Source organism: Colias croceus, chromosome 1 (assembly GCF_905220415.1).
Source record: "Colias croceus chromosome 1, ilColCroc2.1".
Classification (NCBI taxonomy): Eukaryota; Metazoa; Arthropoda; class Insecta; order Lepidoptera; family Pieridae; genus Colias; species Colias croceus.
In genome coordinates this window covers 3,689,256-3,715,953 of record NC_059537.1, presented here as the reverse complement: position 1 = coordinate 3,715,953, position 26,698 = coordinate 3,689,256, and the positions used below count along the sequence as shown (strand labels likewise).

General features: G+C 33.0%; 2 protein-coding genes across 15 annotated transcripts in view; one reads left to right on the top strand and one right to left on the bottom strand.

Annotated features, from left to right (window-relative positions):
• The window catches only part of LOC123694173 (kinesin-like protein KIF13A), a 112,754-nt gene extending 89,978 nt beyond the window's left edge, over positions 1 to 22,776 (bottom strand). For 9 of the 14 annotated variants that reach the window (XM_045639520.1, XM_045639552.1, XM_045639544.1 and 6 more), the window contains exons 1-2: positions 22,558 to 22,776; positions 18,604 to 18,691 (exon numbers count right to left, since the gene is read on the bottom strand). In XM_045639520.1, the coding sequence (XP_045495476.1) occupies positions 18,604 to 18,691; positions 22,558 to 22,612 (143 nt within the window). In that variant the 5' untranslated portion in view covers positions 22,613 to 22,776. The remainder of the gene's footprint in view (positions 1 to 18,603; positions 18,692 to 22,557) is intronic. The other 5 variants (XM_045639593.1, XM_045639605.1, XM_045639600.1 and 2 more) reach the window with 1 other exon arrangement.
• Positions 22,777 to 23,088: 312 nt separating this feature from the next.
• Positions 23,089 to 26,046, top strand: LOC123694167 (proteasome inhibitor PI31 subunit). Its single transcript, XM_045639507.1, has 6 exons — positions 23,089 to 23,379; positions 23,470 to 23,619; positions 23,899 to 24,079; positions 24,970 to 25,042; positions 25,444 to 25,590; positions 25,866 to 26,046. The coding sequence occupies exons 1-6, from the start codon at positions 23,236 to 23,238 to the stop codon at positions 25,999 to 26,001; spliced, it is 831 nt and encodes a 276-aa protein (XP_045495463.1). The 5' UTR covers positions 23,089 to 23,235; the 3' UTR covers positions 26,002 to 26,046.
• Positions 26,047 to 26,698: the final 652 nt, after the last annotated feature.

The window sequence follows — 26,698 nt, the reverse complement described above, 5'->3', positions numbered from 1 at the left end:
GTATGCCAATAAAACTCTTTATTGTATGAAACTTTATAACAAATTATACCAATTGATCACAATATAAATTGTTATTGTTATATTATTATGATCTCTAGACTATACAATAACAATTTTCTTACAACGTTTTGATATTTAAAAAATTACATTATCAATATTATGTAGTTTCATTTGGTACACAGGCACTTATTGAAATGACTTTATCACCATCTATCTCAATGAGAGCACCTACGTTGTTGTTAAGTCATTTTCGTCCGAAAACATAACAATGCAAACAGAAACAATGCCTCATACGCTGACAGTTAACAATCTCAACACATAAATAGGTGAGATAAACAAATCTTGTAAGTACATTCATGTTGTTTGTTAGAACCGTGTTACAACGTTATTGCCTACTATAAATAGTACCAATGTGTGTTGTGCCTGTTTACGTATAAAATGTGTTTTCTTAGAATCTCTGTAGATATCTGATTTGTAAAGGATACCAAGTTTATTTATGAAACCTCTTAAATGTCTTGTGTAGAAATAGTTATTTTATTGACTAATATTACTATGTATTTGGCAATAACTAATAAAATATTTTGGAACAAAAATTTTAAAATAAATAGGTGTGTTGTGATAAGTATGGAATAATTACGCAAGTAGGAATAAATCGCTCCGTCCATATTCGACTGTATGTAAAGAGTACCTACCTATGTACTTACTTCTATTCGAATTTGATATGAAAGAACCGCTATTTCATTTCAAAAAATCTCCACATTTTCATACTCAAACATTCACCCTCCATCGATCGCATAAAACATAAATGAAGAGCATATAATTCTGATTGGACGCAGCGTCCCGTAAGAAAGTAGAAGCAATATCAACAACATCTCGATACTCGTTACATCAATCCTCGCGTCCAATTGAGAATTACACGATATTGAATACGAAACTTTATTATAACAAGATCACAATCGTAAACACTATGTAGTAGTAGTACTAAAGAAGTTAACTCGGATCATTGACGTTGTTATATTCACATAAATTGTATGTAATCAACTTGTTTTTACGTACTAAAGCAATTTTTAGGATACATCATACCAATATATGTATAGAACATGTCTACATTCTTATTTCAGCTGATTTAGTATGCATACCTAACCAAACCCAAAGGACTAGACTGGTCCCAATATAATTTAATTCTCATTTTTTATATGTTTTTAGCCTTTCCAATCCAGCTTCAAAATCTGTTAAATTATTTATTAAGGGTCGGATTATTCGAATACACATATAACGTTGAAATTATCCCCGACAATACATATTCCTTTTCCTAACTACCTATTCCTTTAACTTACAATAAAACGAAAGTTGAATAACTAGTCTTAAATAACCACTCGAAAGTCGAAACATTTCGACATTTTACAAAATAAATCCTATTCGTGATGCCTTAGCCTTATCCGTTAAAAGGAAATTTGGATCTAGGTCAAGAATTCCTTTTTTTCCAAGAATTTAAAGTAAATTTAAGAATATACGAATGCATTACCTTAAGTTATTAATTGTTACTAACAAAATGAATCCTGGTTACTTGAATAAAAGAATGAATTATTATTATAGAAAAACTGTAAATCAGTGTCTCACTTCATCACTACACTCATATTTCATGTTCTACCGAAGCCTTCATTTATAAATTCTGATTGCTTGAAAATGTTACGTAGCCTTCCGGGCTTTCGGATAATCCTAATGGATATTCTCCTGTGATATTCAAACTTAAGTTGGATTTATACGTACCTACCTAATAGCATATTTGTGTAACCTAGATAAAATTATTAAACACAAGCTGTGCCCTGCGGTTTTAACCGCCGAGCTCCGTTCCTAACACCGAAATAATTTTTAAAATCGTACCAGTATTAGATCCTAAGATTAGCGCGTTCAAACAAACAAACTCTTCAGCTTTATAATATTGGTAAGTATAGATTTATAAAGATGTACCTACAATAGTAAAGTGCGGATGTTCACGCAAACGGTGGTACCTACCCAGTACCTACCTATTCCAGAAACTCATAATTATTTAATTTATCAAGGACGATTTATTACAGCTGTTCCTTAGTTGCGGCGACAGTCTGTCTGCCGATAAAATTAACAGATAGGTACGGTTGACGAATTTACTACGCGCGTTTCGTGTTTTATTTTCTTACTATAGTTTACTGCATTCAATTTATGCGGAATGTCTGTAAATATTTCAAGCTAGACAGAAGCTTGTGCAACTATGTAGTATTACATACGATTAATTAAGGATTGATATACAATTTTGTACGTATTTCTACTGTCCTGAAAACTACTGAAATGTAGGTTGTCTTTTACAGTATTAAAAAAAATCCGAGACATCGCAACTACCTCATTTGTGTAAACAAGCCAGCCTACCCGGTACCAAAACGAACCGTAGTAGCGAGGCATAACCAACACTACATAAACGTGATCTAGTATCTACAAACATTCCAGCCAACTTCCCTACGCACTCGCACATAAGATTCGTTCACGGGACAGATGGGGAGGCAGTCAAAAGGTGACAGTCAGTTGGCGCACTGCGGTTGTATGAGTGTCATCATGAATGACTACTGTGCGTACCTATAATGCGCTTTTTAACGATGTAACCAGACGTTGCAAAGTAAAGCACTACTCTTTACAAATCTTTATAAAAAGGACGTTGAATGATAGTTCCTTAAAAAAATTAGAGGAGAACGCTTTAAGCTAGGTATGCATATTTCGCAGTGTTTAATACATAAATTGTAATCAGAGCTTTAAAAGAAAGGATTATAATTCAATTCATAAAATTTGCAATTACAGCAATTGATAAAACAATGTAAAATCAATCACGTCTTCATAGCAATTAAATAATCTAACCATGAATTATTCCATTCAACCGCTAAGGTTCCAACACCCAAACCTTGATTCAAGGCAAACAAAGATAAACTCGAACATTTTATCCGAAACCAAATCAATTAATAGACAGTCTGATCCTTATTCGTTACCGAGTAACCGGAATCACTCACAATCAGTATAAAGATAAAGTACCTATAGTATAGCGGGGACGTAATTTGTAAATGGACTCATAATTTAAACATTTTCCCAAATTAGCGACGCCCGACGTCCCCGGCGCTCCGGGGTGCCAAAACACGACTTAATTACGTTTTCATGTATTACATATAGAATTCAGTTGACAGACAACGTTATATAGTTAATTTGTAGGCTTGTGTGTTAATTATGACGTATTGGGTGAGAAATCAAATGCCATTTGAGCGGTGAACGTAAATTATGGGCTAAAATTTAACGTAACTATTCATTCATACGGAGTGTTTTATATTTACATTACATGTATAATAATATCCGAACTTCTACATTTACCGTAATATATGTAGATATTCGATAATACAGATGACATAAATTAAAATAAAACAATAATCATTTTGTTTACTCCTGCTTCCTTAATGTAGTTAACTAAGTAGGTACAATTTTTCCAATATAAAGTTAAAAATAAAATCCAATTAGCGATCTAGCAAAGCCTCTTACTGGGTCAGATTGCTGCTAAAAATATTACGTAAACATGATACCTATATTTACACGATAATAATAAACGGTGCTAAGAAACTGCGAGGAAATAAATTATGAGGAAAATTCTGAAATATAAACTTAGAATACTGAAATTGCTGACACCACTCATTTATCTTTAGCATTTTGTGGGTAGGAAACAACCGAAAAAGGGAGTTATTTTCTACTATAAGCTTAAGATATCCACCCAGTTTTAACAGTAAGCAGTCTAATAAATAATTACGTAAACTTCTTGCAATGCTGTGGATGTTTATGGATGGTGTGTTTCGTAACTAAGAAGCAAATCAAAGCCATACATTTATATTAAAACTTCTTCGATATCTTAAAACTTTAAAAAGTATACTTTCAAATTAGTCCGAGCGGCAAAGCCACAAACTCGAACTACATGAAGGTATCGATACTAAATAAGTAAATAGACTTCAACTTTACATATTATAGTTAAATCAGCTCCTAGTTAACCTTCCTTTCACAATAAATCCAAAGGAGTATTAGAGGCTAAAAAAAACTAATATATTTATTGAATATTCTTGAACAATCGCGTGTGTATCGTGTTTTATGGACATTTAAATAAAATACCATGAAAATCAAACATTTCAATCAAATTGGTAAACAAATGTTGTTTATTTAAAAATTTGTTCATTTCATACACGGCAATTAAACACAAAACATTGTTTTAGATATGGGCAAATACATAAAAATAGTTAGTAGAGTTTGATAGAATATACAAATACCTAGATACTATAGCTACTGCTGAATAAATAAAACTCTGAGAATCAGTAAACAAAGAGATTTTTATTCATTTAAATTTATCTACATTAAAGTAACTTATTATACAAATCCACATACATTGTTTACAACGCAATCATAACAATTATAACATATTTAAAAATGCACTATACTTTTTTGAACTCAACATTCAAGATTGAAACAATTTTCAACACAATGATAATCCAAGCTAGGATACGAGCGTACTTGTGCATTTCTATTGTTACTGCAAAATAAATTACCTTGACACTAACAGCAATGCACGCGTGAGCAATACTTTTGCACGTTTGCTACGTACACTCGTACAGTACACTAATTAACTATGTTGAATGTCGTTTCCGTATTTTACTAATATTATAAAGTTGTAGTTTGTTTGTTAGCTTGAACGAGCTAATCTCAGGCACTACTCGTCCGTTTTGGAAAATTATTTCAGTGTTAGATAACCCATTTATTGAGGAAGGCTTATAGGTTATTCATTTAATATGGTTATGGTATGGTAACGGTTCTACAATCACACGATGACCATTGACCACTGTACCAAAAAGGCGGTCGCTAAGTAGGTATATCAACATAGAATAAATTTGCTAAAATATATGTATTTATCTTCTAGACAGACTCAGTGTCTCCTTTTCCAGAACTAAAGGAAAATAACGACACACAGACAGCGCTTGCTTTAAATTTTTTATAGCCATTTTACGAGTTCACAATAGCTTTTCTACAGAGTACCTGCCTTCACCTTTGTACCTATAGTTGCTCAAAATTAGGTTTAGGTACTATCAAATAAAACTGTCACAATATTTTTTACAATAAAAGAAATATCAAAAAAGTATCTTTCACCAATAATAAATGAATAACATATTGAAATGTATAATTGTGCACATTATTTTTCTCAATAAATGCTTTTATCTGATTTCAGAAAATGTATAGCGATAACAAAATTCGCTACATCTGAATACTGCAGCAAGTAAAAAGTAAACACTACCAACATTCAAGCGCGTAAGCAAAATATGTCATCTCGCCTTAAATTCAGGCTTATCTTATCACACATACAAACAAGTCACATTAACATTAATATAACAACACAAAGATAATTCAATAGGAATTGAAAATATAGCAGTGACCTACAAACAATTATTTGATGATCAACTGGATTTCGAATTAATACGTATTATATGAAGACTGTAGAAATAGACGTTTATCAAATTTCCTATACTTTGTATGTGCATTATTGTACTGATAAACCTTTATCTGCCTCGATACCGATAACACGTACTTGGTGAAATACGTTCACACTTTGTTATATAAAACAAAATATGCTCAGGAAAAACCGTACCGGATTACAATTTCGCTTATTTTAAGAGCACACACTTTCAGGCTACAATCTACATGTTAAATTGTATGCAAAATCTGAACGTACATCTAGATAAAAATCATTAAAACCACGTATCGTTAAACAACAATAAATTAAAAGAAACAACGTATATGGTTCATTTGAATATGAGTTTTAATGAAACATACAAATGGGCAATTAGACGTTTAAATATATAATTGCACTATGTGCATTGAGAGACCAATTAAAAATTAAAAACACACGTCTTGTTCATTTAAAATTAAAATACACAGACATTTGTTGATTTGTCGTATAATGTTTTGTTTTAGTAAAAAGTACTAAACCACATTGAATCTCATTAAAACCATTCAACTCATTACGGTATAAACTATAAACACAACATTCGTGGCCTGAATGAAAAATATATTAATGCAGTTTTCAACGATCGTGTTCAATAGGTACTTACAAGGTTTCATTGTATAATTAAGGCCATATAGAATACTTCATACACGTGCCTAGTGTATGTTTTAATTTTAATCGCGTAATAAAAATTCTATATCAAAATATTTATCTTGCTTTTAATATCAAGGCTTCTCCTACGCTTGTATAGATTAGAGATCGTGAATCATGCATGTTTTGATGATTTAAAGTAAATAGAGAAACTTAATATGAATACTGAGTGTAAAACAATTTAATGTGTATGCAATATAATGCAGAAATATACCTCAATGTAGAACATGAAAAATGTTCCTTTTACTATATTACGTTGGTTACACTGCTAATGATTACTAGAATTTATGATATTTTATTTCATTTAGATATCAGTAACCAATAAATAGAGATTACCACAAAGATACCTTTAAATTTTATAACAAAAAGACAAAAAGAAATTGTTTACACATGAAGCTAGTGTGGAGGAAGGAAGGTGGAATTCCTCCATCGAAAAAGGGAGGATCCTCGACCAGTCTACTCGACTGGCCGGCCGTGAAGGCCCCAATGGATGATGTCGGAAAGTTGTATATATAGCTCTGTAGCGAAACATTTCGTTTGCGCGATTCAGAGCGAGGTGTCGCTACACTAGTCTGACTAAAATAACGTTCTCATATTTATGATACGTTTGGAGGAAACAAACATGAAATGACGGTGTTAACATCAAATTTTCATAAAATGAACGAAACTTATTCCCTGTATCTTCTCTAAAGTTCAAGGTAACAGAGTCGTTGTGATTTAGAGCTGCGATACAAAGTAAGTATGTGAAAATATATAAAACTTGGTGGAAAGAAAAAATGAAAATCTCTATAATTCTTCCAACCCTTGGCGGATTACAAGCGGATACTACTTAGTAGTTAGTCCAATAGTAATAGTTGACAATCGACCAACAAAGAACTTTTTTTTATCCTACTTTATACCTATAAGTTTAAAAAAATGTCTATTTATTCCTACCTGAGATGGTTTCAGTAAAAATACCTCCTATGTTAGCCAATAATGCTACCATAATATAGAGTTTTCAATGCAATAAAACTCTTTAGGTAAACCAGAAAATGTTCGAGCAAACCATACAGAAATACTCCACTATCTCCAAGAGTTTTATTGGTCGACAGGTTTTCCGTCCTTACTGAATCAATATTATCTCTCTTCTGTATATTTCTTGGTTTAATTTATTTTACGACGACTCCCTACAATATTGCCTACAAAGACAATAAAACCGCGGGTTTACATCGCGATAGCAACCACGACCCATCCCTCAAACAACGATCGCAGTAATAACACACCTTTAATTACAATCAATCTATAAAGCACGTTTCCATCACGACAAAGACAAGCCTAGCCGAGCGAGCTTAATTAAATTCATTTTTATTAAACAAACATCTTTGCGAAAGAAGAGCAAATTATATTTTCTAATTTGATTTTATCAAGTTTAATTTATTTGATCGTTGAGTTCTATGTTAGCTGTATTCAATAACGTTTTCTGCGTTCGAATGAAACTTTTAAATTCAATTTACTATTGAGAAATTAATAATAACCAATAAACGATTTTTAATTGCTTTAGATGACCTTTATTTAATACACAGTAAATCGCCTTTTTTACGAATTCTACAAGTATTTTTTCCTTCTTTCACGTGTGGCGATGATACTGTATGCATCATTATATTCATAACGTTACAACATAGATTGGTCAAACCTAATTTTTATCACGATCCGTATAATTGAAAACCAATTGAAAGCGGTTAAAACCAGATGGTCGACATTCGACCACCGGGCGTTCCTAACCCAGCACATAATACATATAGGTACCTATAAATATAATTCACCATGCCAACTAGCATGAATGATGCACCACGATCGACCAAGACCCACAATTGAATGAAAACTGATTTAAATTTCAAATTGATCCCGAGCTAGTTCCAAGAACTTACGTTCCATGAAGTTTGCAAAATCGATGCCAAGTCCACAATCGTCAATCAGTATCAACTAACTACATTTTTAAGATAACCTATTTCAAACTTTAGGTTTATATACGTAAGGTTTAAAATGGTTGATCTGGAGTAACGGTTGAATCATGCTAACGTGATATCTTCCATTATGTTGTTTATTTCAGGATAACTTTAATGTTAATGAACTTGTGGGACACGATAATTGCATAAATGGTATTCTTCTTACGTTGGTTGTTAGATACAGATACGCTTGAGAAAATAATAATGATCAAGTACAGGCTATACACAATGTTTATTATTCATTGTAAAGTACAATTACTATCAATAAAACAAGCTAAGTATATATATTATATAAGTATAATTATTATGATGCGCCTTAATTAGTAAATATTTTGCAATAAAGAAGTAAATTTAACGCGAGACAAAAGAAGATTAATTAAATATGAAATTAATTTTGAAAAGGTGATTTTCATTTCGACATCTAGACAATCAATCTGAATCTTTTTAGTGGAATTATAATAATTGACTATCAACAAAGTCCGTTGTATAGTTGAAAAATGCACATTCAAATTTTACGTGGTATTATTCGTGTTTCACCAGGGCATGGACCCAAGATCTAAAATTGAGACGCTGACGCCATAACGCCATAACGTCCATGAAGAAAGCGACATAGGTAACTAAGATCCACAGACTTACTAACTATCTAAATACATATATAATACTAACCTATCAAAATATACCTACTATTATATAACAACAGTACACCCACCGACTCCAGCTATAAATCTAAATTATCACAGTTTCCAAACGTCCGTATAAATAGTGCGGGACTTTCACAACCGCCATAAAGCCGAATGGGCCGCAATACTGTACATCTTGGAGCACTCGGCTTGATGAAACCGGCGTGACACCAGCGCTTGGAACAATCTTACCTTTGTTTTAGTATATTATATATTGTATAGTATAGCTATAGCTCCTTCAAAAGTGAACCGTTTTGGAAAATTGAGTAAGAAATTTCGCTTGTTAATGAATACCTTTTCAAAGTAAAAGAAACCAAATGTAAATTATTTATCAATTTGGAAACCATTTGAAACAACGTTAACACTACTCATATGTGATTTAATAAAATGTTATACATGTTCATAATAGTATGTAATATTTATAAATAACTTGAGAAGTATAAATCTATGACCTTTACTTCAATACGAGACGGCAAAGCAAAATAATTATGTCCCTTATTATGTATGAATAATTTAGAAGAACTTAACGTTTTCTGTATTTTAAATATGCTGCATTTCTTCACTGTTTCTGAGTCTCATCTTTTCACAAAAACTGAAGAAAATAAAGAGTTTATATTGAGTATTAAATCAATGAACGTGATCAATTTTGAGTAACTATCTAAAACTCGATACAATTCTTTAAATATGAAAAGGTTCAAAAACGACCCTTCGAAAATAAGAATTTTAGATCAATATCCAACCTTGGCGTTTTGATAAAAGGTATTGAGGACTGTAGCCTGTAACATCAATGGAACGTTATCATTGGTCTTTCATCGGAGGTTCAAGCAAGATCTACAAATAACAAAAAAGTCCATCCACCTCTTATATAACACTTTATAAAAAAAATTCTGAAGGTCTTTGCTGTGATAGAATTTATGATAATTTACGTTCAAGATATTAAAAATTGCAATTCATCAACATTATTTTTCGGCTTATCTTCTACAGACAAAAATACTTCAATATATAATACTTAACGATAAAATTTAAGCACATGTAAAAATAGAACATCATTTCTCCATCTAGATTCCGATTGTAGCCAAATTAGCATGATTATATCGTATCGGTACACCTGCCTACACAGTACTACGTGTGTTACTTACATACACACACACGCACAAAACAGATTATAACCCATTTCCACACGAACAACCTTAATCGAGATCCACATATTTATGCTAATGTTAACATTTCTCAATTGCGGTCATACATAGTCTAGTTTCAATCCCTACCCATTAATTTCATGTGCGGTCTCACAGGCCCGAAATATGGGTCGCTCCTCTTTACGTTACACAGAATTTCCATTGTCATTTCATCTATCTATCGGATTACTTTGGCCCCATCCATGAGCTTCAAATGAAATTGAACACCTCTATATTCTCCGAATATCAACTCAATCAAAATCACTGTGAATAAAGTTTTATCTGTAATCTTACGAAAGACGATATCACAAATTGGCGTCTCTGAATAACTTCAAGTAATCTACTAGTCTTATCTATCGCCTACTTCAATTCTAACAATTCTGAATGGTGATCTAAATCGATTTCCACTGACTGTGCTCATTAAGTGTTACACGTTAATGTTAGTCATATTTTGGACCAATTAAAATTAATTATTCATTGGTTTGATGCATTAGGCAACACGCATCCACCGGCTTGGTATTTTTACACAACTGTGAATTTGGCCATTTTCACAATATGATCATGACATGTGAATGTCGGCGATATGACGAAAAAAAACATTATTTGTGTATCTTCCATTGCAAAAATTGTCCGATACATATAACATCGTCAGCCATCAATTCGACATAAATGCCCTCTAATAACAGGCTCACTCAATTCACTGATGACTCATCGCTAAAAGAAAGGCATTAGCAAATTGGTAGATCAATCTCCCTGAACACCCATCGACGTTCGAACATAATCTATTAGCCTTAGAGTAGATAATCACTACATTATCATAGAAAGCTAGACATAGCAGTGCCGAAATTGCGCACGTTCCGTTTACTCTCGTAAGCTTAATTAATTCAAGGGTATTCTCGCAAATATACTCTGCATAGGCAAACTTCGCTCTGCAGGTCTAGTAATTACATGTGCACGCCAAAGGTTGGAATTACTTATGTGGCAAAGGTCAGAGTGTGTAAGTTTAGTTGCTAATGGTCTTGGATCGATCGTGGCCACTGCAACTTTGAAGCACGTAAGAATTGGCTAAAGATAACATCGTGCTTTTCCGATTAATAATACATTAAAATCTATTAATCCTTTTAAAAAAGGCATCAAGTAGTCGTATTTAGTTCCGACATAAGACTGCTTTCGATAAGGTGACTAAGGAAACATTCTGCCAATTATCAAGTTGTAGAACTCACTATTGCTAGATAAACGTAACCCTATTAACGTGCAAAAAACTAACACCATCAATACAGATAATCAAAATTTTCCAATAGATAATACTGCAATCTAGATTCCAAAACAAAGATCGAAATTATCGTTCATTCACTCATATCAGAGCTAAATAGAATTTCGGAGCGTGCCAATCGAGTTCGCAACAGACACTATCTGTATAGTGTATACTAAGCGCCATCAAAGTGCTCTCTCATAACTCTTAACAGTAGAAGCAATTAACCGAATGGAACGAAGAGCTTACATTCATCAAGTGCAACCCGTGCTTGCATTGTCATAGAGATTGAAAAGTTTTTTTTTTTTTTTTATTTAAGTACTAATATTTTTTATTCTTAACTGTTACTTTACTCATCATTTAGGTATTAAAATTAAATGTTTGGGTATTTATAAATGGTTTATATGTAACAAGCACTAAATTTATTAAAGAATGTTTGGAACTGATAGAGCATTTTGATTTGATAGTCTGAGAAAATTAATAAAATCAGCGGAAATAATTCGTGTAGTTTTGAAAATCGCTACAGTTATTCCTTGACATGTCCAGATGAACATATCGAAAGTCCTCAAAAGTGGGGGGTGAGCTGACGGTGTAGGGGGCAGCATTTACTGTTAAATAATTTTAACTATAATTATATATATAACTATAATAAATTATAATTTTAACGGATGCTTTAAATGTACTGTAATCAGTATATTTAAAGCATCCGTTCATACCACGACAAGTCAAAGTTAGCTAATAAATTCTGATGCAAGCATTACTATGACCTGGGACGAGGTATATGAGTTAGTTTTGAAACTGTGAATGTTAATTTCAACTCAATTTCATAGAACGTTCAATAGTTCATAATACACGAAGAACGAAGCCACTAGAGAAATGTGAGCACTAGATTTCCGCTCGCAGCTTCGCCCGCGTTTTCAAAGAAAAACCCGCATAGTTCATGTTAGCGTAGGATTTCCGGATAAAAAGTAGCTTATATCTTATTTTGTCTCTTCAGCTACCTACATACCAAATTTCATTGTAATCGGTTCAGTTGCATTTGCGTGAAAGAGTAACAAACATCGATCCTCACAAACTTTCGCATTAATAATAATTTTAGTAGGAATTTATAATTATACACTTTAGAAGCAAAAATAAGTTCCAACACTGTACATATCTGGGTATTTATAAGAATAAACTGAGTTCATAAATCCCTGTTCAAATACAGTTACTTTTAGTAAGAACTCAGTTCATAAGCCGTTTTGTCACATCGTATTTGCAATCTGTATTCTTTAGTAAAAGTTTTCACTGTTAAATTAAGCTTGTAAGTGGATACGATCTAAATCCCACGCCGGTCCGTTAGTCACCGTGCACCGTTCCGAATACCACCTACCTACTTCATTCATTGATCATAAAGTAAGCAAATAAAACCTGAATATAAAAAATCATAGAATTGCAACACATTGACGGCCACGACAATTTGTATCAGATATGCCCAATTGAAGGAATATTAGGAATATGATATGTAATCAACCTCATGCACATCATATAATGATTCCTGTTTGTATGTGGAAAAGTTCAATTCTAGAAATCAACTTGCACACTAATTAAACGTCCGTTTAGTAATGTAAAATGAATCCCAATCTATTCCTTCTAGGCCGAAATGGTAAATTCGTGACTAGCGACCTATTTGAACAAAATCTAACAAAAACCTACCCCATAAATAATGAAAAGAACACGCTTACAGGGCGAGGTTTACAAAAGCTGGTTACGAAATAAACAACTCGCGGCCACCACATCTTTAAAAATAAAACAAGTTTCCATGAGCATACTATTCAATTAATCCAACTAAAACAAATAGAGCACACATATTATAAAATATAGAGAAAAATTATATTTTCCCTATAAAATATAATTACCTATTACACGGCAATGATAGCATGTCACGCTGTCTCCGCCGTGCTATTGATTGACCTGAATGCCCCACTACGAAGCTATTTTATGTACCCATCGATTATGTCAATAAGGCCACTCTTTATAAAAACCTTGATTTCATGTCGATTTGAAGACTTCTTGGGTGATTGATTCAAAGAAAATTATACGAAAATAAAGGTATGTACTAAAATAAGAACAGAAACATGTAAAAGGAATTATCATTTTTTTATGAAGTAGGATAAGAACCAAGATAATAGGAAACTTTGATATTCAGTTTCATCTCATGGATAAAAGCAATTATAGTCTTTTTTTTATAAATCTTTAAATTTTTCCACATAATACATTGAAAATAGTTTAAGTTAAATGCTTAATAGGAATAATTTCAAATAATAGGTATAATTTAATTGAATACAAAAGCCTTTGTAGTCCTATAGGATAGAAGAGTCCGGCAGCAAAACCACCACAAAGCATCGAACCACAACACCGAATGTTTAACTAACTAGTTACCTACTATTTTTACGAGTACGAACATAAACCATATATACCTACCCAAAACTTTTGGTTTTAACTTTTTTGGTCTTTATAAATACAGATTTTTTTAATGAACAATAGGGAAGCGTTTGACCACAATCTCGCTTGTTGGTAAGCGAAGATGTGGTCTAAGATGGTGGGCGCTGCCCTAGAATTCAATACAATTGAAAATTCTAAGTTTATTTCAGAATTCAATTAGTGCACTCTTCGTTTAACTTAGTACATTAGCGTATATGAGCTTATTTAACAAATTTGCATTCTAATTTGGTTTTCATGTTTATTACATTCTATTCATGCAAACATAATTTATGTAATACGCGAATTTCGAAAGTATGATTTGGTTAATATAACAAATTGGGTAAATAAAAGCCTCTTACATAAACAACCGCTAATTAACTGAGCGAAATCCAGCTACGTGATTTTATGAAAATGCGAAATTGTGACAAGAAATTATTCCAAGACGAACGGCGTACAAAAGATAAGAGCCATTTTAATTTTCCTCCGATTTTAATCTGCGCTTCAAGAGTTGGAACCGTAATAGATTTCCGTGAAGGAATTGGAGAATATTTACTTTTATAAAGCAGCAAATTCGATTTTAAAACTGTTTACGCAAATGGATACAAATGGTAAAGTTTCTCTACTGAAATTAAACAATAACAGTCACGGTTTAAGGTCGTCGCGTTCGCGTATCAATTCTATAAGTAGGTGTTCCAATAGATAAACACAAAATAATCAAGAATCCCCAGACTTTCAACTAAACTAATATACAAAACTTTCACTGGACAATCATTTGTTTTAATCAACGAAAGGTCACATAAAAGACAAAGCGGAGAAACCTCTTCATACAAAAATATTCCAACAAGTTATCGAGTACTTTGAGGATACTTCAAATTACTTGCACCTTGTAGTCTAAGATCCGGCTGCAGGATTAGTGCGTTCATCGGTTTTTTGCTGAAAACCGAATTTTTATGTATATTTATAATTAGGAGAACATATATCGACTAGGTTGCCAGTCAAAATTTGGCCGCAAGCATGTTTAATTAAAATTTTTCTAATCGATTTTTGGGAAAAAAATTCGTTCACTTGTTTTTTGAATAAAATGTAGTCTACATCACGGCAAATGAAATAAAGATTCTAAAAAATCACGGTTGCCGCTTTTCACCTGGCCGCAACATCTTGGCAGCCTGGTGCAAACAGGTATGATTTCGATTCATTTTTACGTTCATAACGTACATTTATGAATCATATATCAAATTAAAGCTAATTTTTTTCTATTTATTATTATATATGGTTGCCTAATTAAATCCGGCCGCAAATAAGGGTTGCCGGCTGTTAAAGATGTTGAATGTTTAAGGTTGAGTGAAAGAAAATATGTCGTCCTTTTCAAAATGACAAATTTAAAAAGTAATATTGATTTAATATAATTAACAGCCGATCCTCTCTTTTTCTCGTTGTTTCGCTGCCGCACGCGAATGCGTCGGTGTACTAACGTAACGGCACCGGTTTCCGACTAGCCTCCTCTATCCGACCATTTTGATTTTTATTTGATAAAACGTTTAAAATACGCGCGACACTCGTGAAACTGAAGGCTTTCGATTCAATCACTTATCGTACGTCATCTGTCCAAAATTGGGTTTCAAATTTTAACCGACATTTCGTCAATCCAAGAAAAGCTAGGCGAGGGTGTAGTTTGTATTGAATTGAATGCGAAAAAAACATAAAACGGTGAAAATAAACATTTGGATTTTTACGCTAAATACTCTGGTAAGTTTGTGGTTAATTTACTTTGAACGTTTTATTGGTGTTTTAAATTATTAATTTTAAAATATACATGCAAAGATAGCGTGTTTTTATAAGTTTTTTTGGACAAATAATTATGGACGGAATGAGGAGCTTTTCAAAATAACAACATTCCGAAATCCGACCGAATCGGTCGGTAAACGGAATTTCGCACTTTGTAAAAGAAGGTAATTATCTATTATGCATGTTGTTTTGTGGAGGTTTCGTATTAAGTTATTTATTCTAAACGCTATGCTCACATACTACACCTGTATGCGACCAATGCTAACTTTAATGGATTATTTGTAATATACGTTTTAACTGACACTCTTTTTTGATTTTTTCGTTATTCATTTACAAAGACCGGTCTGGTTTAAAACCCCTATATTTTACGTTTATGATACATAATTGCATAACTACGAAATTGTGAGATCTTTATAAGTGTACATATGAAATAGAAATGAACTAAAAATGAATATCAATTTCGGTTTAGAGGCTTTATTACGCAAATTTAGGTTTGGTCGGAATCTAGGTGCGATATATTTCCCTGTTTCCGTCCAACTGGGTTGCTTTTGCTTGCGCTGTGCTTGAGTGAAATTGCATGCGTTTATTTCAGGTCATCATCATGAGTGATAAAAAAGAGGCTGAAGTATTCTCATTAGCTGAAATAATACTTTTGGTGAAATGGATTTTAGAATTGGGCAAAGTAGTCAATGGGAAATTCTAATTTAGTGTGGATGACCAGTGAGGCATATTAAGAGTTTGAGTTTGAGTAAATGTAATTTTAAACTACTACAGTCTAACATAGAGTTAGTTTTTGTTATTATAATAAATGCTCAAATATTATTTAAAACTAGCGGTCCGCCCCGGCTTCGCCCGTGGTACATATTTAAAATATCTCTCCATAAGAACCATCCTCGTACTTCAAGTAATATAATAAAAAAAGAATTATCGAAATCGGTCCACGCGTGATGCAGTGAAAAGACGAAACGGGTTTTTACGAATTTCCATTGTATTTCTATTATCATAAAGTTGATTTTAGTAGAAAATATTTGACTGGTCGGAATCTAGCTACTCAGTGGTCGGAAACACGTGTATTTGTACTCAGTCGGTCGGAAAATGGTGCTTTCAGTTAATTTCCAGTCGTGACAGTTAAAATCCAAATTTAGGTAATAAAAAGCCATTATGAAATACAATTATGTGCATATTTTAAAATATAAGTTCGTAATCTTTTATAATATCATTTTTTCTTATGACCTCTAGAGTATTTAATTTATCTTTTAAAGGATTCATTTAGCCATATCAATCAGCGGTCGGTATTCGGTGCCATTACGTTAATAGGCGTAAATATTTATAATTTTTAACAGCCGGCAACCCTTATTTGCGGCCGGATTTAATAAGGCAACCATATATGATAATAAATAGAAAAAAATTAGTTTTAATTTGATATATGATTCATAAATGTACGTTATGAACGTAAAAATGAATCGAAATCATACCTGTTTGCACCAGGCTGCCAAGATGTTGCGGCCAGGTGAAAAGCGGCAACCGTGATTTTTTTGAATCTTTATATCATTTGCCATGATGTAGACTACATTTTATTCAAAAAACAAGTGAACGAATTTTTTTCCCAAAAATCGATTAGAAAAATTTTAATTAAACATGCTTGCGGCCAAATTTTGACTGGCAACCTAGTCGATATATATTCTCCTAATTATAAATATACATAAAAATTCGGTTTTCAGCAAAAAACCGATGAACGCACTAATCCTGCAGCCGGATCTCGTACTATTGCCGAATAAGATATTTAATCTACCGTTCCTAACCTCCAGGTGCCGCGCCGTAAAAGGTAAGTGCACTTTGTCGACACAGATGATGTTTTAAAAATAAAAGGCCTTGTAAACAAAAGGCTCGTGCGTAAGTCCTGTTGCTGCGCTCTACATAATGCGAGAAAAAATAATTCCATTGTTTATTTTTTGCAAAGAATTTTGTAAAGAATAAAAGAACACAAATAATATACCTAGCCTTTTGTGTGCGAGTTAACCGGATATATCGTGCGCGTAGGTTAAGGAGAACTCCAACCCAGACCACAACATTAATGACTGCTGCCCACATAAAATTACGTTACCCGTAGAACGCCCTCGTATATTTCCTTTAATAGTAAAGTGAAAGCAATATACCCACTATACAGTAACAACAAGTGATTTATTATGTTTAGTAAAAATAGTTTCAGACAAATAATTTATAGTAAAAGGTGTAGTATTAAATACTTGTGTTAAGATATGAATCAGACTGTTTTTTTATTCGCTCATTGCACTCTCAAGTTGCGAAAAATGCGAGGTAACGCGCACGAATCAGAGCGTCTCAGACATTCTACATAATACAATTTTATTTCTACATAATACAATCCATACCTATTATTCTTTAATATAAGATTTCAGAAATACATAATTATAATCTGAAAAATACATTGCTGTCGTCTCTTCATAATCCAACAACCTTTGAAACTCAACACTTCACACATTTAATAGTTGGAAAAGCGTCATTTGCAATTGTGTAAATGTTTCATAAGGTAAAAGCTGGCACAGTACAGTTCACGGTCTCGTCACATCATCAAGAACAGCTACGTGCAATTACTTAACGTTAGGGTTGTTTCCACACGCTAGTCAAGTAGGCCAACGTTTTTAATTAAGAGTTCCTAACGTCTGCAAGGACGAAGGTAAAAAAATAAAGGCTTACACACGCGGAAGGCGTTAATTGCCTCGTCACGCTAATAAAGGCAATCCCTCCACTGTGCTTCTCTTTATCTTGTGCTCCTAATCTGGGACAAGGATGGTAGGTGAGGTCACCTTTGTTAATAACTATAGAACATAGAAGTTTGACTAATAACGGAAATAACGAAAACTACCCCAATTATAAATACATCCGCAACTATAGTAATTGATATTATACCTGCACGTTACATCCGATAGAAATAGGTACAAGTTTATTGACAGCAATTTTTTTTGTACATTTTTAAAGCCATACTAGAAGTATGTAAATTGTAAACATAGCAAATTGTTGAACATTTGATTTTTATTTGAAGTCATACCTTTCTTTGTCGTGTGTTGACTGCGGGTTTTGCAGTATTGTCTGCTGGGTTTCCATTTCCACCACGCATTGTGTACCGAGTTCGATTTCTGAAAAAAAAACAAATAATTGATTTAAAATTTTCATGTCATTAAAATTTCAGAAATTATGCCGCAACTAAATAAAACAAATATTATCATTCCAAATGTCACAACCTGTATGTAAACACTGTTATACGTTATCAATCGTAAACACAGTCAAACCTATAAGTATTTTACTTTAGATTATGCGCAGGCGCAGGTCAAAGACATTTTATGTAAATATCGTACGAAGAGAATAAAATGTTATAAATGCTGCAATAATTAGTATTCAAGAATGGTTTTACTTGTGTTTTCAGCATACACAACAAATTCTGAATCGTGGCTCAACTTTTTTCCTGGCAAAATGTGCTTAGAATTGCCGAACTACTCTCTTTTATAAAAGGAAATTCCTACTAGTATGTATGTACTATTTCGTAAAAAACATACTGAATGTGCAAGAACATTAATGATGCAGGGGGTGCTACACGAAAAATAGACACGGGGTTTCAAGGAAAATCGTAGTTAGTAGGTAGGTAATTAATTGCAGAGGGGCCGTTCAACAAACCAGTAAACATTTAGATAAACAATCACACGTGATTGTGGCCGACACATGATAAAACCCAGCTTCCGCTTTCGGAAACATAATATGTTAGTTGGTTTTTTATTTGTGTTCCCATGTCAATGAGTCGCTACTGTGTGTATGGCGTAGTAAATGATGTAGTAATTTAATTCTTTGTTGAATTGATTGTTGAGATAGCCTAACATTAGAAAAATTATGTTACCTATTCATATTTAATTTGTTTTATATATGTTACCGGAAATGTATGAAATCAAGGAATTGTATACAATTCCTAGGAAATGTGTACAATTCCGATACCATTTAGGAAATGTATAAAATATTGTATAAAAAACTATTTAATGCATGCATATCCTAGGAAATGTATAATCTTCCTAGGAATTGTATACAATTCCTATATCGTATTAGGAAATGTGTAAAGTAAATGCTTTCTGTAATAAAACACGTTGTTATTTTTTTATTATAGCTCTTAGGGCGGCCGTACACGGACCGCTTCAAGCAGTTGAGACCGACCGCTTGAAGCCGCGACCGCGCGGTGAACTATAGGCATTCATTCACCGCCGTACACGTGACGGCTCGAGCCGTCGCGACCGCTTCAAGCCGTCAACTGCATGACGAAATTCCACCGTGCCGTTGACGGCTTGCGAGCGGTCGTGAGGCATACACTGACTGCTCGAGCCGTTGACTGCGCTAGAGCCGTCGACGGCTCGCTCCTCCCCTGAAAATCAATGACTTGACTAGTAAAAAAAATCAACCGCTCGAGCGGTTGATAGCGACGGCTCGAGCGGTCAACAACCGACGGCTCTCGGGTAACAGTCATACCGTAAACTTGTAATAATATGATGTTCATATATATCTTACTAATTAACATTTTAAAAATCAACTATGTATCTAACTTTTAACGTAAATATCACAAAATCAACTTATATTTATTCTTATAAAATCAAATTTTCATTTTGCAAGTAATCAGTCCCCTCGTCCCGCTGTCCTCGCGTATATTTGGCGCAGTCGGATTGTACAATCCGCCGTATTACATTACGGCTAGCTGTTTTAATATGCCGAAAATTCGTCTTTTTCTAAAATTCTACAAAAAGACGGTCGTGAGCCTACGGAGCCCCACTTCGTGGGGCTCCTATTTCTGTGTAGTTTTAAAAAACACGAACCTAACCTAACCCACCCCCTTATCCAAACCAAAAATTTCTGATTACGAATTATCGGCATAGTTACTACAAAATGCCGACCGTTTGTAAACGGTCAGATTATATACAACTTGCCTACGACATATCAATATCTTAAATGTTTTACATTTCCGATAGCTATTTAGGAAATGTGTATAAAATAATTTATTTCACACATTTCCGTACGATTTTAGGAATTGTATACATTTCCTAGGAATTGTATACAATGACGGATTACATACATTTCCTGTAACATATATATACCTAAGTAATATATAATAGTTTTGAAAGCCATGACGAGGTTACAACCAGTTTTTAAACAAAGACCATGTGACATCGATCACAAAATTGTATCCGTTCAGAAAACACGATAAATTACCTACGCAATAATTGTTACTGAAAAAATACGTTTATGTACATATTGTATGGAATATTTTTCAAGGCTATTCAGCAGCTCTACCACAACTCCGACATAAGAAACACTGAAAGCGAGCGTTAGGTTACCTAACTTGTTTACCTATTTGCTTTTCGTTAGATGTATTCACGAGGACTAGGTATGCTATAAAAGTATACATACATACATTTATTGATGATGTCATAATGTGTTACGAACACGACGATTGTACGTAGCTGCTAATTGGAAATGTATTTTATCAATATTTTCAAGAAAATTAAACACGAGCGTTATTTCTGAGGTGACGAAACGCTTAAATAGGTATCAAACAAGTTGCGTAATCGTTATTATTCACAATATTATCTATGCTAATGCGTTGTTTTAGGGGAAATTGTAGAAAAATGTTAATGAATAGAAGAGGGTTATCCAACGGTCATTTTGGCTTAATAACATCGCGGTCTTGTAGAAATTTATTGCCGATCGGTGCAAAATACAATCGTAAACATCGGTTGGTTAGATTTAGCAATACCTACGTGCACTGCAACAATGACTCAACACGAGGTCGGTCTGTATGTCGGTGGCGATTCTCTTCAAAATCCGGTTTTACTAGACCGTCGTATTGAAATAGGCGTATGCATAACGGAATTATATTGGTCGGTTGTATGTTCGCATCCCAACTCGGAGGCTATATCGATCGTCGTTTGAAAGATAAATCAACACCTCCTACCTAGGTAGATGAGATTACGAAATTTGCTTATTTAATTGGTCTATGTTTCTCAGCTTCAAAAGGGCGAAGGGTGTTAGGTTGGCGTACTTGTTACGAAAATCAGTCTAACAGAAGAGATTTAATACATAGGTAGGTAAATTCGAAAGTACCCAATATTATAATAAAACGCTATTTGGCAATAAATTACAGACTAACACATAATCTTACGATAAAACAACTGGAAATTGATACAGATAAGATTAATGAGTAAATGAAACATTTGACATGATCGTTTCTCCAGTAAAAACTGGATAAAATTAAAATAATTAAATTAAACCTAAGCGAGATAAGAGTAGCAACATTTTTTTAATAGGTATCAGTATGAAGTACCTAGGTTAGTATGTACATATAATAATTGTTTGGTTAAACAAGAAAAAATTTGATATGAAGCAGTAGAATATTTATTAATACCTACAGTACATTTATTGTTAAGTATTTTAACTTAAATTTAATTTAAATATAAAATATAGGCACGATAGGATTTTACGAAAATATTGTAGATAATTAGGTAGGTAGGTAGGTACCTATGCTATGATTAAAATAACTTGAAATCCAAGAATTACTCTTGGTTATATCAAGACTTATTAACTAAATGGTATAAATTAGATAATAATAACCTGAATGTACAGTTCCGTCATGGAAATACAATAGGTATTTATTTACAATCGATACGATAAAACATTTTACTCATTTTTAAGTCTGACTAAGACACTATTGGCAAAACTCATGAAAAAATTAATTCACGCATTACTGAGCTACTGTAGCCTTTATGTAATAGCTATTGGTTCTGAACTTTTTAGCTTCAAAGTCTACCAGTTCCCTTGAAAACAATGATGGTCGGAGTGTAATTGAAAGATATATAACCAAAAACCCCAATTTAACAATTTATCAAAGCTAAATTCGATACGCAGATAAAACAGGCATACGTAGTCACCTGTATGATCGTATTTTTTATTTATTACTAGCACGAAACCAGCTTACCTCGCCTGTTAAAAGGACGAACCCGCACAGCAACTTTGATCTTATCCGAGGCCATTTTAACACTTTATTATCACAAAAATTATCAAAACACAACACTTTTCACATCAATGTTTAATAAATTATTGCACATATTCACCCATATTCTAAAACAATAATAATCATTATTTCACGTTATATTCACGACGATATCGAGATGACACTGCCCGCCATGTTGTTTTTCGACTGCTTTACAACTTGACATAAATTTGACGTTTGCAAATACCTATTGCGGTATTGCCAACAACCAAAGAGAAGTGTTCATTTTTTCACATACCTATGTAAAACATGTGCTGCACTGTACTGTACCTACAACTGTACGTCTGAAAGTACAAAAAAAATAGACGGAGTATTATTTACTCATTCTATGGTATAGTTTTATAATCATATTTGTAATAATTGGACAATATTGAATACCGTAGACCTAAGTAATATATGTGTTCAGCTCACATCAAGCTCACATACAGCTTCATTGTTCAGCTCACATGATGACAGTTGACACTTGACAGCTGTTGTGGCATGAGCCATGACAATTAGAAAATCGAAAAGTTAATTATTTATTTGCGAAAACAACTTTTTTCCGAAACAAAACAGTGGTGTTTTTATTATAAACCAATTAAATTGGGTGTCACATTCGGCCTGATGGCGTCTGATCCTTTGTTCGGGTGGGATTTAACCTTCAAGACAGTTGAGAAAGATGTAAAAAGGAAATCTGATATTATAATCGCATTTATTCATTGGAATTTAACGAAAAGAGGTTTCAGAAATATCGGGGTCGGCGACGAGGTAAAATTGCATTGATCAGATCTTGAGAAGCATTTAAAACCTTATTTTCACCACTTACATTTCACTCATTTCGTGTTTAATATTTTACAGCGAACACTATCTGGAGATGAAGTAAAGAGTGAAGTTCTACCAACTGGTTGGAATGACAATGATAATTACACACTTCGCTACATTTTAGATGATAAATTGTACATTCTGCATGGCTTAAATACTGATGGAAATCTTATTGTGAATTTAATGGTAGGTAATGAATAAAAAATGTGCATGTAATTTTCTGTAGATAAATTATTCTTTAAGTCAACATTCTTCGTAAACATGTTTGTGAGTCATAGGTACCTACCTACAATAATATTAACTCTGTTTTTATATAGACTACAATTGTGTAACTCATCTAAACTTAACTAAGAAGCAATCACAAAACATATTATTTTGATAGACTAGTTATTCAGATTGTCTTTCATTGTACCAACTATGATAACAGTGATTTATTTAGTTTTAATACTATTACAATTTGTACAGAGGTCAGAAGATCTAGCCGTATCAAATGTTGCCGTTAAAACAGAAGACACTGTGAAAGGCACAAGTGGTCCTATTGACAAAATGTTGCCGAATTACAAAGATCTAATGTTCAATGTAAAAAGAGATCTCATAGACACTCTCACTGAGAGATCTACAATAAGCATACAAACACAGACAGGTGGTAAGTACATTATAATCTTCCCTTTACTTACCAGCTTATCTCAATTTAAAAATAATTTAAAAAGGTGTTATTTGTTGCAAAACCTGTCAAATCCTAAGAATTTTTAAAGCTTTTATAGTCTTTTTCACGTAGGATGATTCCTGTGACACTTCGTCGTGTTCCGAATTACGTATTTTATGTTTAAAACGCAAAAATAATTTTAGTGCATAATATTTTTATTTTATGGCGGCATTATTACCAAAAATATAAAAATGACACATCTTAAGCTTATAAATCAAAAACAGTATTGTTTAGTTGAATATAATGAAAAATAAAATAAAATAACACAAAAATATAATACCTACGCAATTTGTGTACATGAAATGGATCGTTGAAAAATCATAGAGTTGGAAAACATATAATCGGCGCCCATCTTGTGATCGTTTGTCAATCGAGTCAATCGTCTGTATGAGTGCGTCAGCCTTGTATACAAGTTGCATTTTTATATTGATACTTTACGTGGTATTCTGTTATTGTTACTAATTGTTATTGTTGACTTTTTTTTGCTGTTGTTTGCTAAGCTGTTTCCTTAGTTAATTGTTGGCGAAATGCCGCAAAAACTAATTTTGGTACTTTATTCAAATCGATTTCATTTCCATATAAAATATTATCGATTATCGGAAACAATTGATACGATTTCAGTAAAGACATCTCTACACGTGTCAAAAATCGATGTGTCACAGAAATCATCTTAGGTGGAAAGGACTATAAATACTTTTAAGCTCTACAATGTTCTATTTTATAAAAACAATTTAAAAAAAAATATTTATGAATAAATATTTGGCTATTCGTTACAATGATGTATGAATTCAAATTATACAAAAATTATAAAAAATAAATTGTTATTGTAGTTGGCTCCGGTCTCAGAGTAGCCAGCGATGAGCCCATAAGAATTCCACGTGTCAATCCTGATACTCACCTATGGTAAGTCTCAAATAATATTGTAGCAATGTTATCAACAAGAAGACCAGTAGAAGATTGCAAATATATCTTAAAAAGTACATTTCTTTTTTTATCTTAGAAAAAATATTGATATCAATTAGACATGGCAAAACAAATATAATAGGTATGTGTTCTAAATAATGATTAAAACAACTTTATTGTTAACCAGCAGACATTGTTCTAAACCTTTGACTTTTTCATGTTTTGTCCTCTTAAGAATCTTACTTATGTTATGTATTCCGTTGACAAAAACATAAAAAAATGTGATGAATGGGTCAAGTTTTTCTCGAGTTTTACGCTAAGCAAGACATTTGGCGATTCATTATTATTTTATAAAAGCATCCACATAAATAAGTGTCTACTAAACATTATTGTTTTCACAGGGAATTGCCGTCAGCAAATCTGCCAAATGTAGGTCGCTCAGATTTAGATCCCTTTGCCCCAGGCGGCAGCGGCATGATCTTCAACCCATTTGGACCTCGCAGGGATATTGAGAATCCTGGACTTGGAATTCCTGGTGGATTGCCTCGGTAATTTGTTTTTTCTATTATTTTTATTATTTGTTGTTATACAAATGTTATTCTGCTATAAATACAGACTAAGTTTGTCTGGTGGATGAAGGTTAAATTCACCTGTTTCATTAATAGCCTGGCTCTTGAAACTGAATGATATACCACAGTACCGTTTTATATAACAATGGCGTGTCTTTTAAGATAAGTTTATGGAACGGCGTAGTTTAATAATATGCCTAGGCTATAAATGAAATGGCTGTTTTATCCAGTTCGATATACATGCTATATTGCAGGGGCGCCGTTCCTCCCGGTGCACGTTTCGACCCCTTCGGACCGCCGGGAGTAGGGCCAATGCCAAGGAGAAGGCCACCACCCCCAGATGCTGATCATCTACCACCACCAGGATTCAATGATAATATGTTTTTGTAAATTCAATATTTTGAACAAACTGTACCAATAAATATTATGTTGGGATGTTTTTTTTCTTTTCTTTCTTTCCTGCCTTATAATAGGGGGGATTACGGTGCATGTTTACTATATAGTTGATAATAGGCAGCCTCTTTTTTCTTCATTTAAGAACAGTATTGTGACAAGGAATAATGTCTTTAATTTGTTCTGTGATTATCTCGGTGATTATTATTATGATAGGAACCTTTTTTTTTAAGATGATAGGTACAAGATACGTACCTACAAAACAAAAAATTAAAATCTACCCTCCATTTTATTTTAATATTTTCTTCTTATGAAATTTAAAAAAATTAGGTCGTCATCTTAAAAAGTACCTATATAAACATCGTAAAAAGTAGGTATTTTTTGAAAATTCTTGCATTTGATACGAGCAATAGGACTCTTGCGTGGAGGAAACATGAAATATGAAAGTCCGTTGAAATAGCTAGAGCTTAGAAAATTACAATAACTCATGCTAGTATAAAAAATACGATATTGCCAATTTTATCGGGATGAATTCGTTATATTCTGTGGTTATACCTATGAGTGAACCATAATATTGTGCATAATATTAATAGTGGTTAAAATTGAGAAACGGTCGGTATCGAATTTTACACCTGCACCGTGTAATTTAACATGATGAATTTTGAAATAATTTTATGACATGAATTAAATTTAA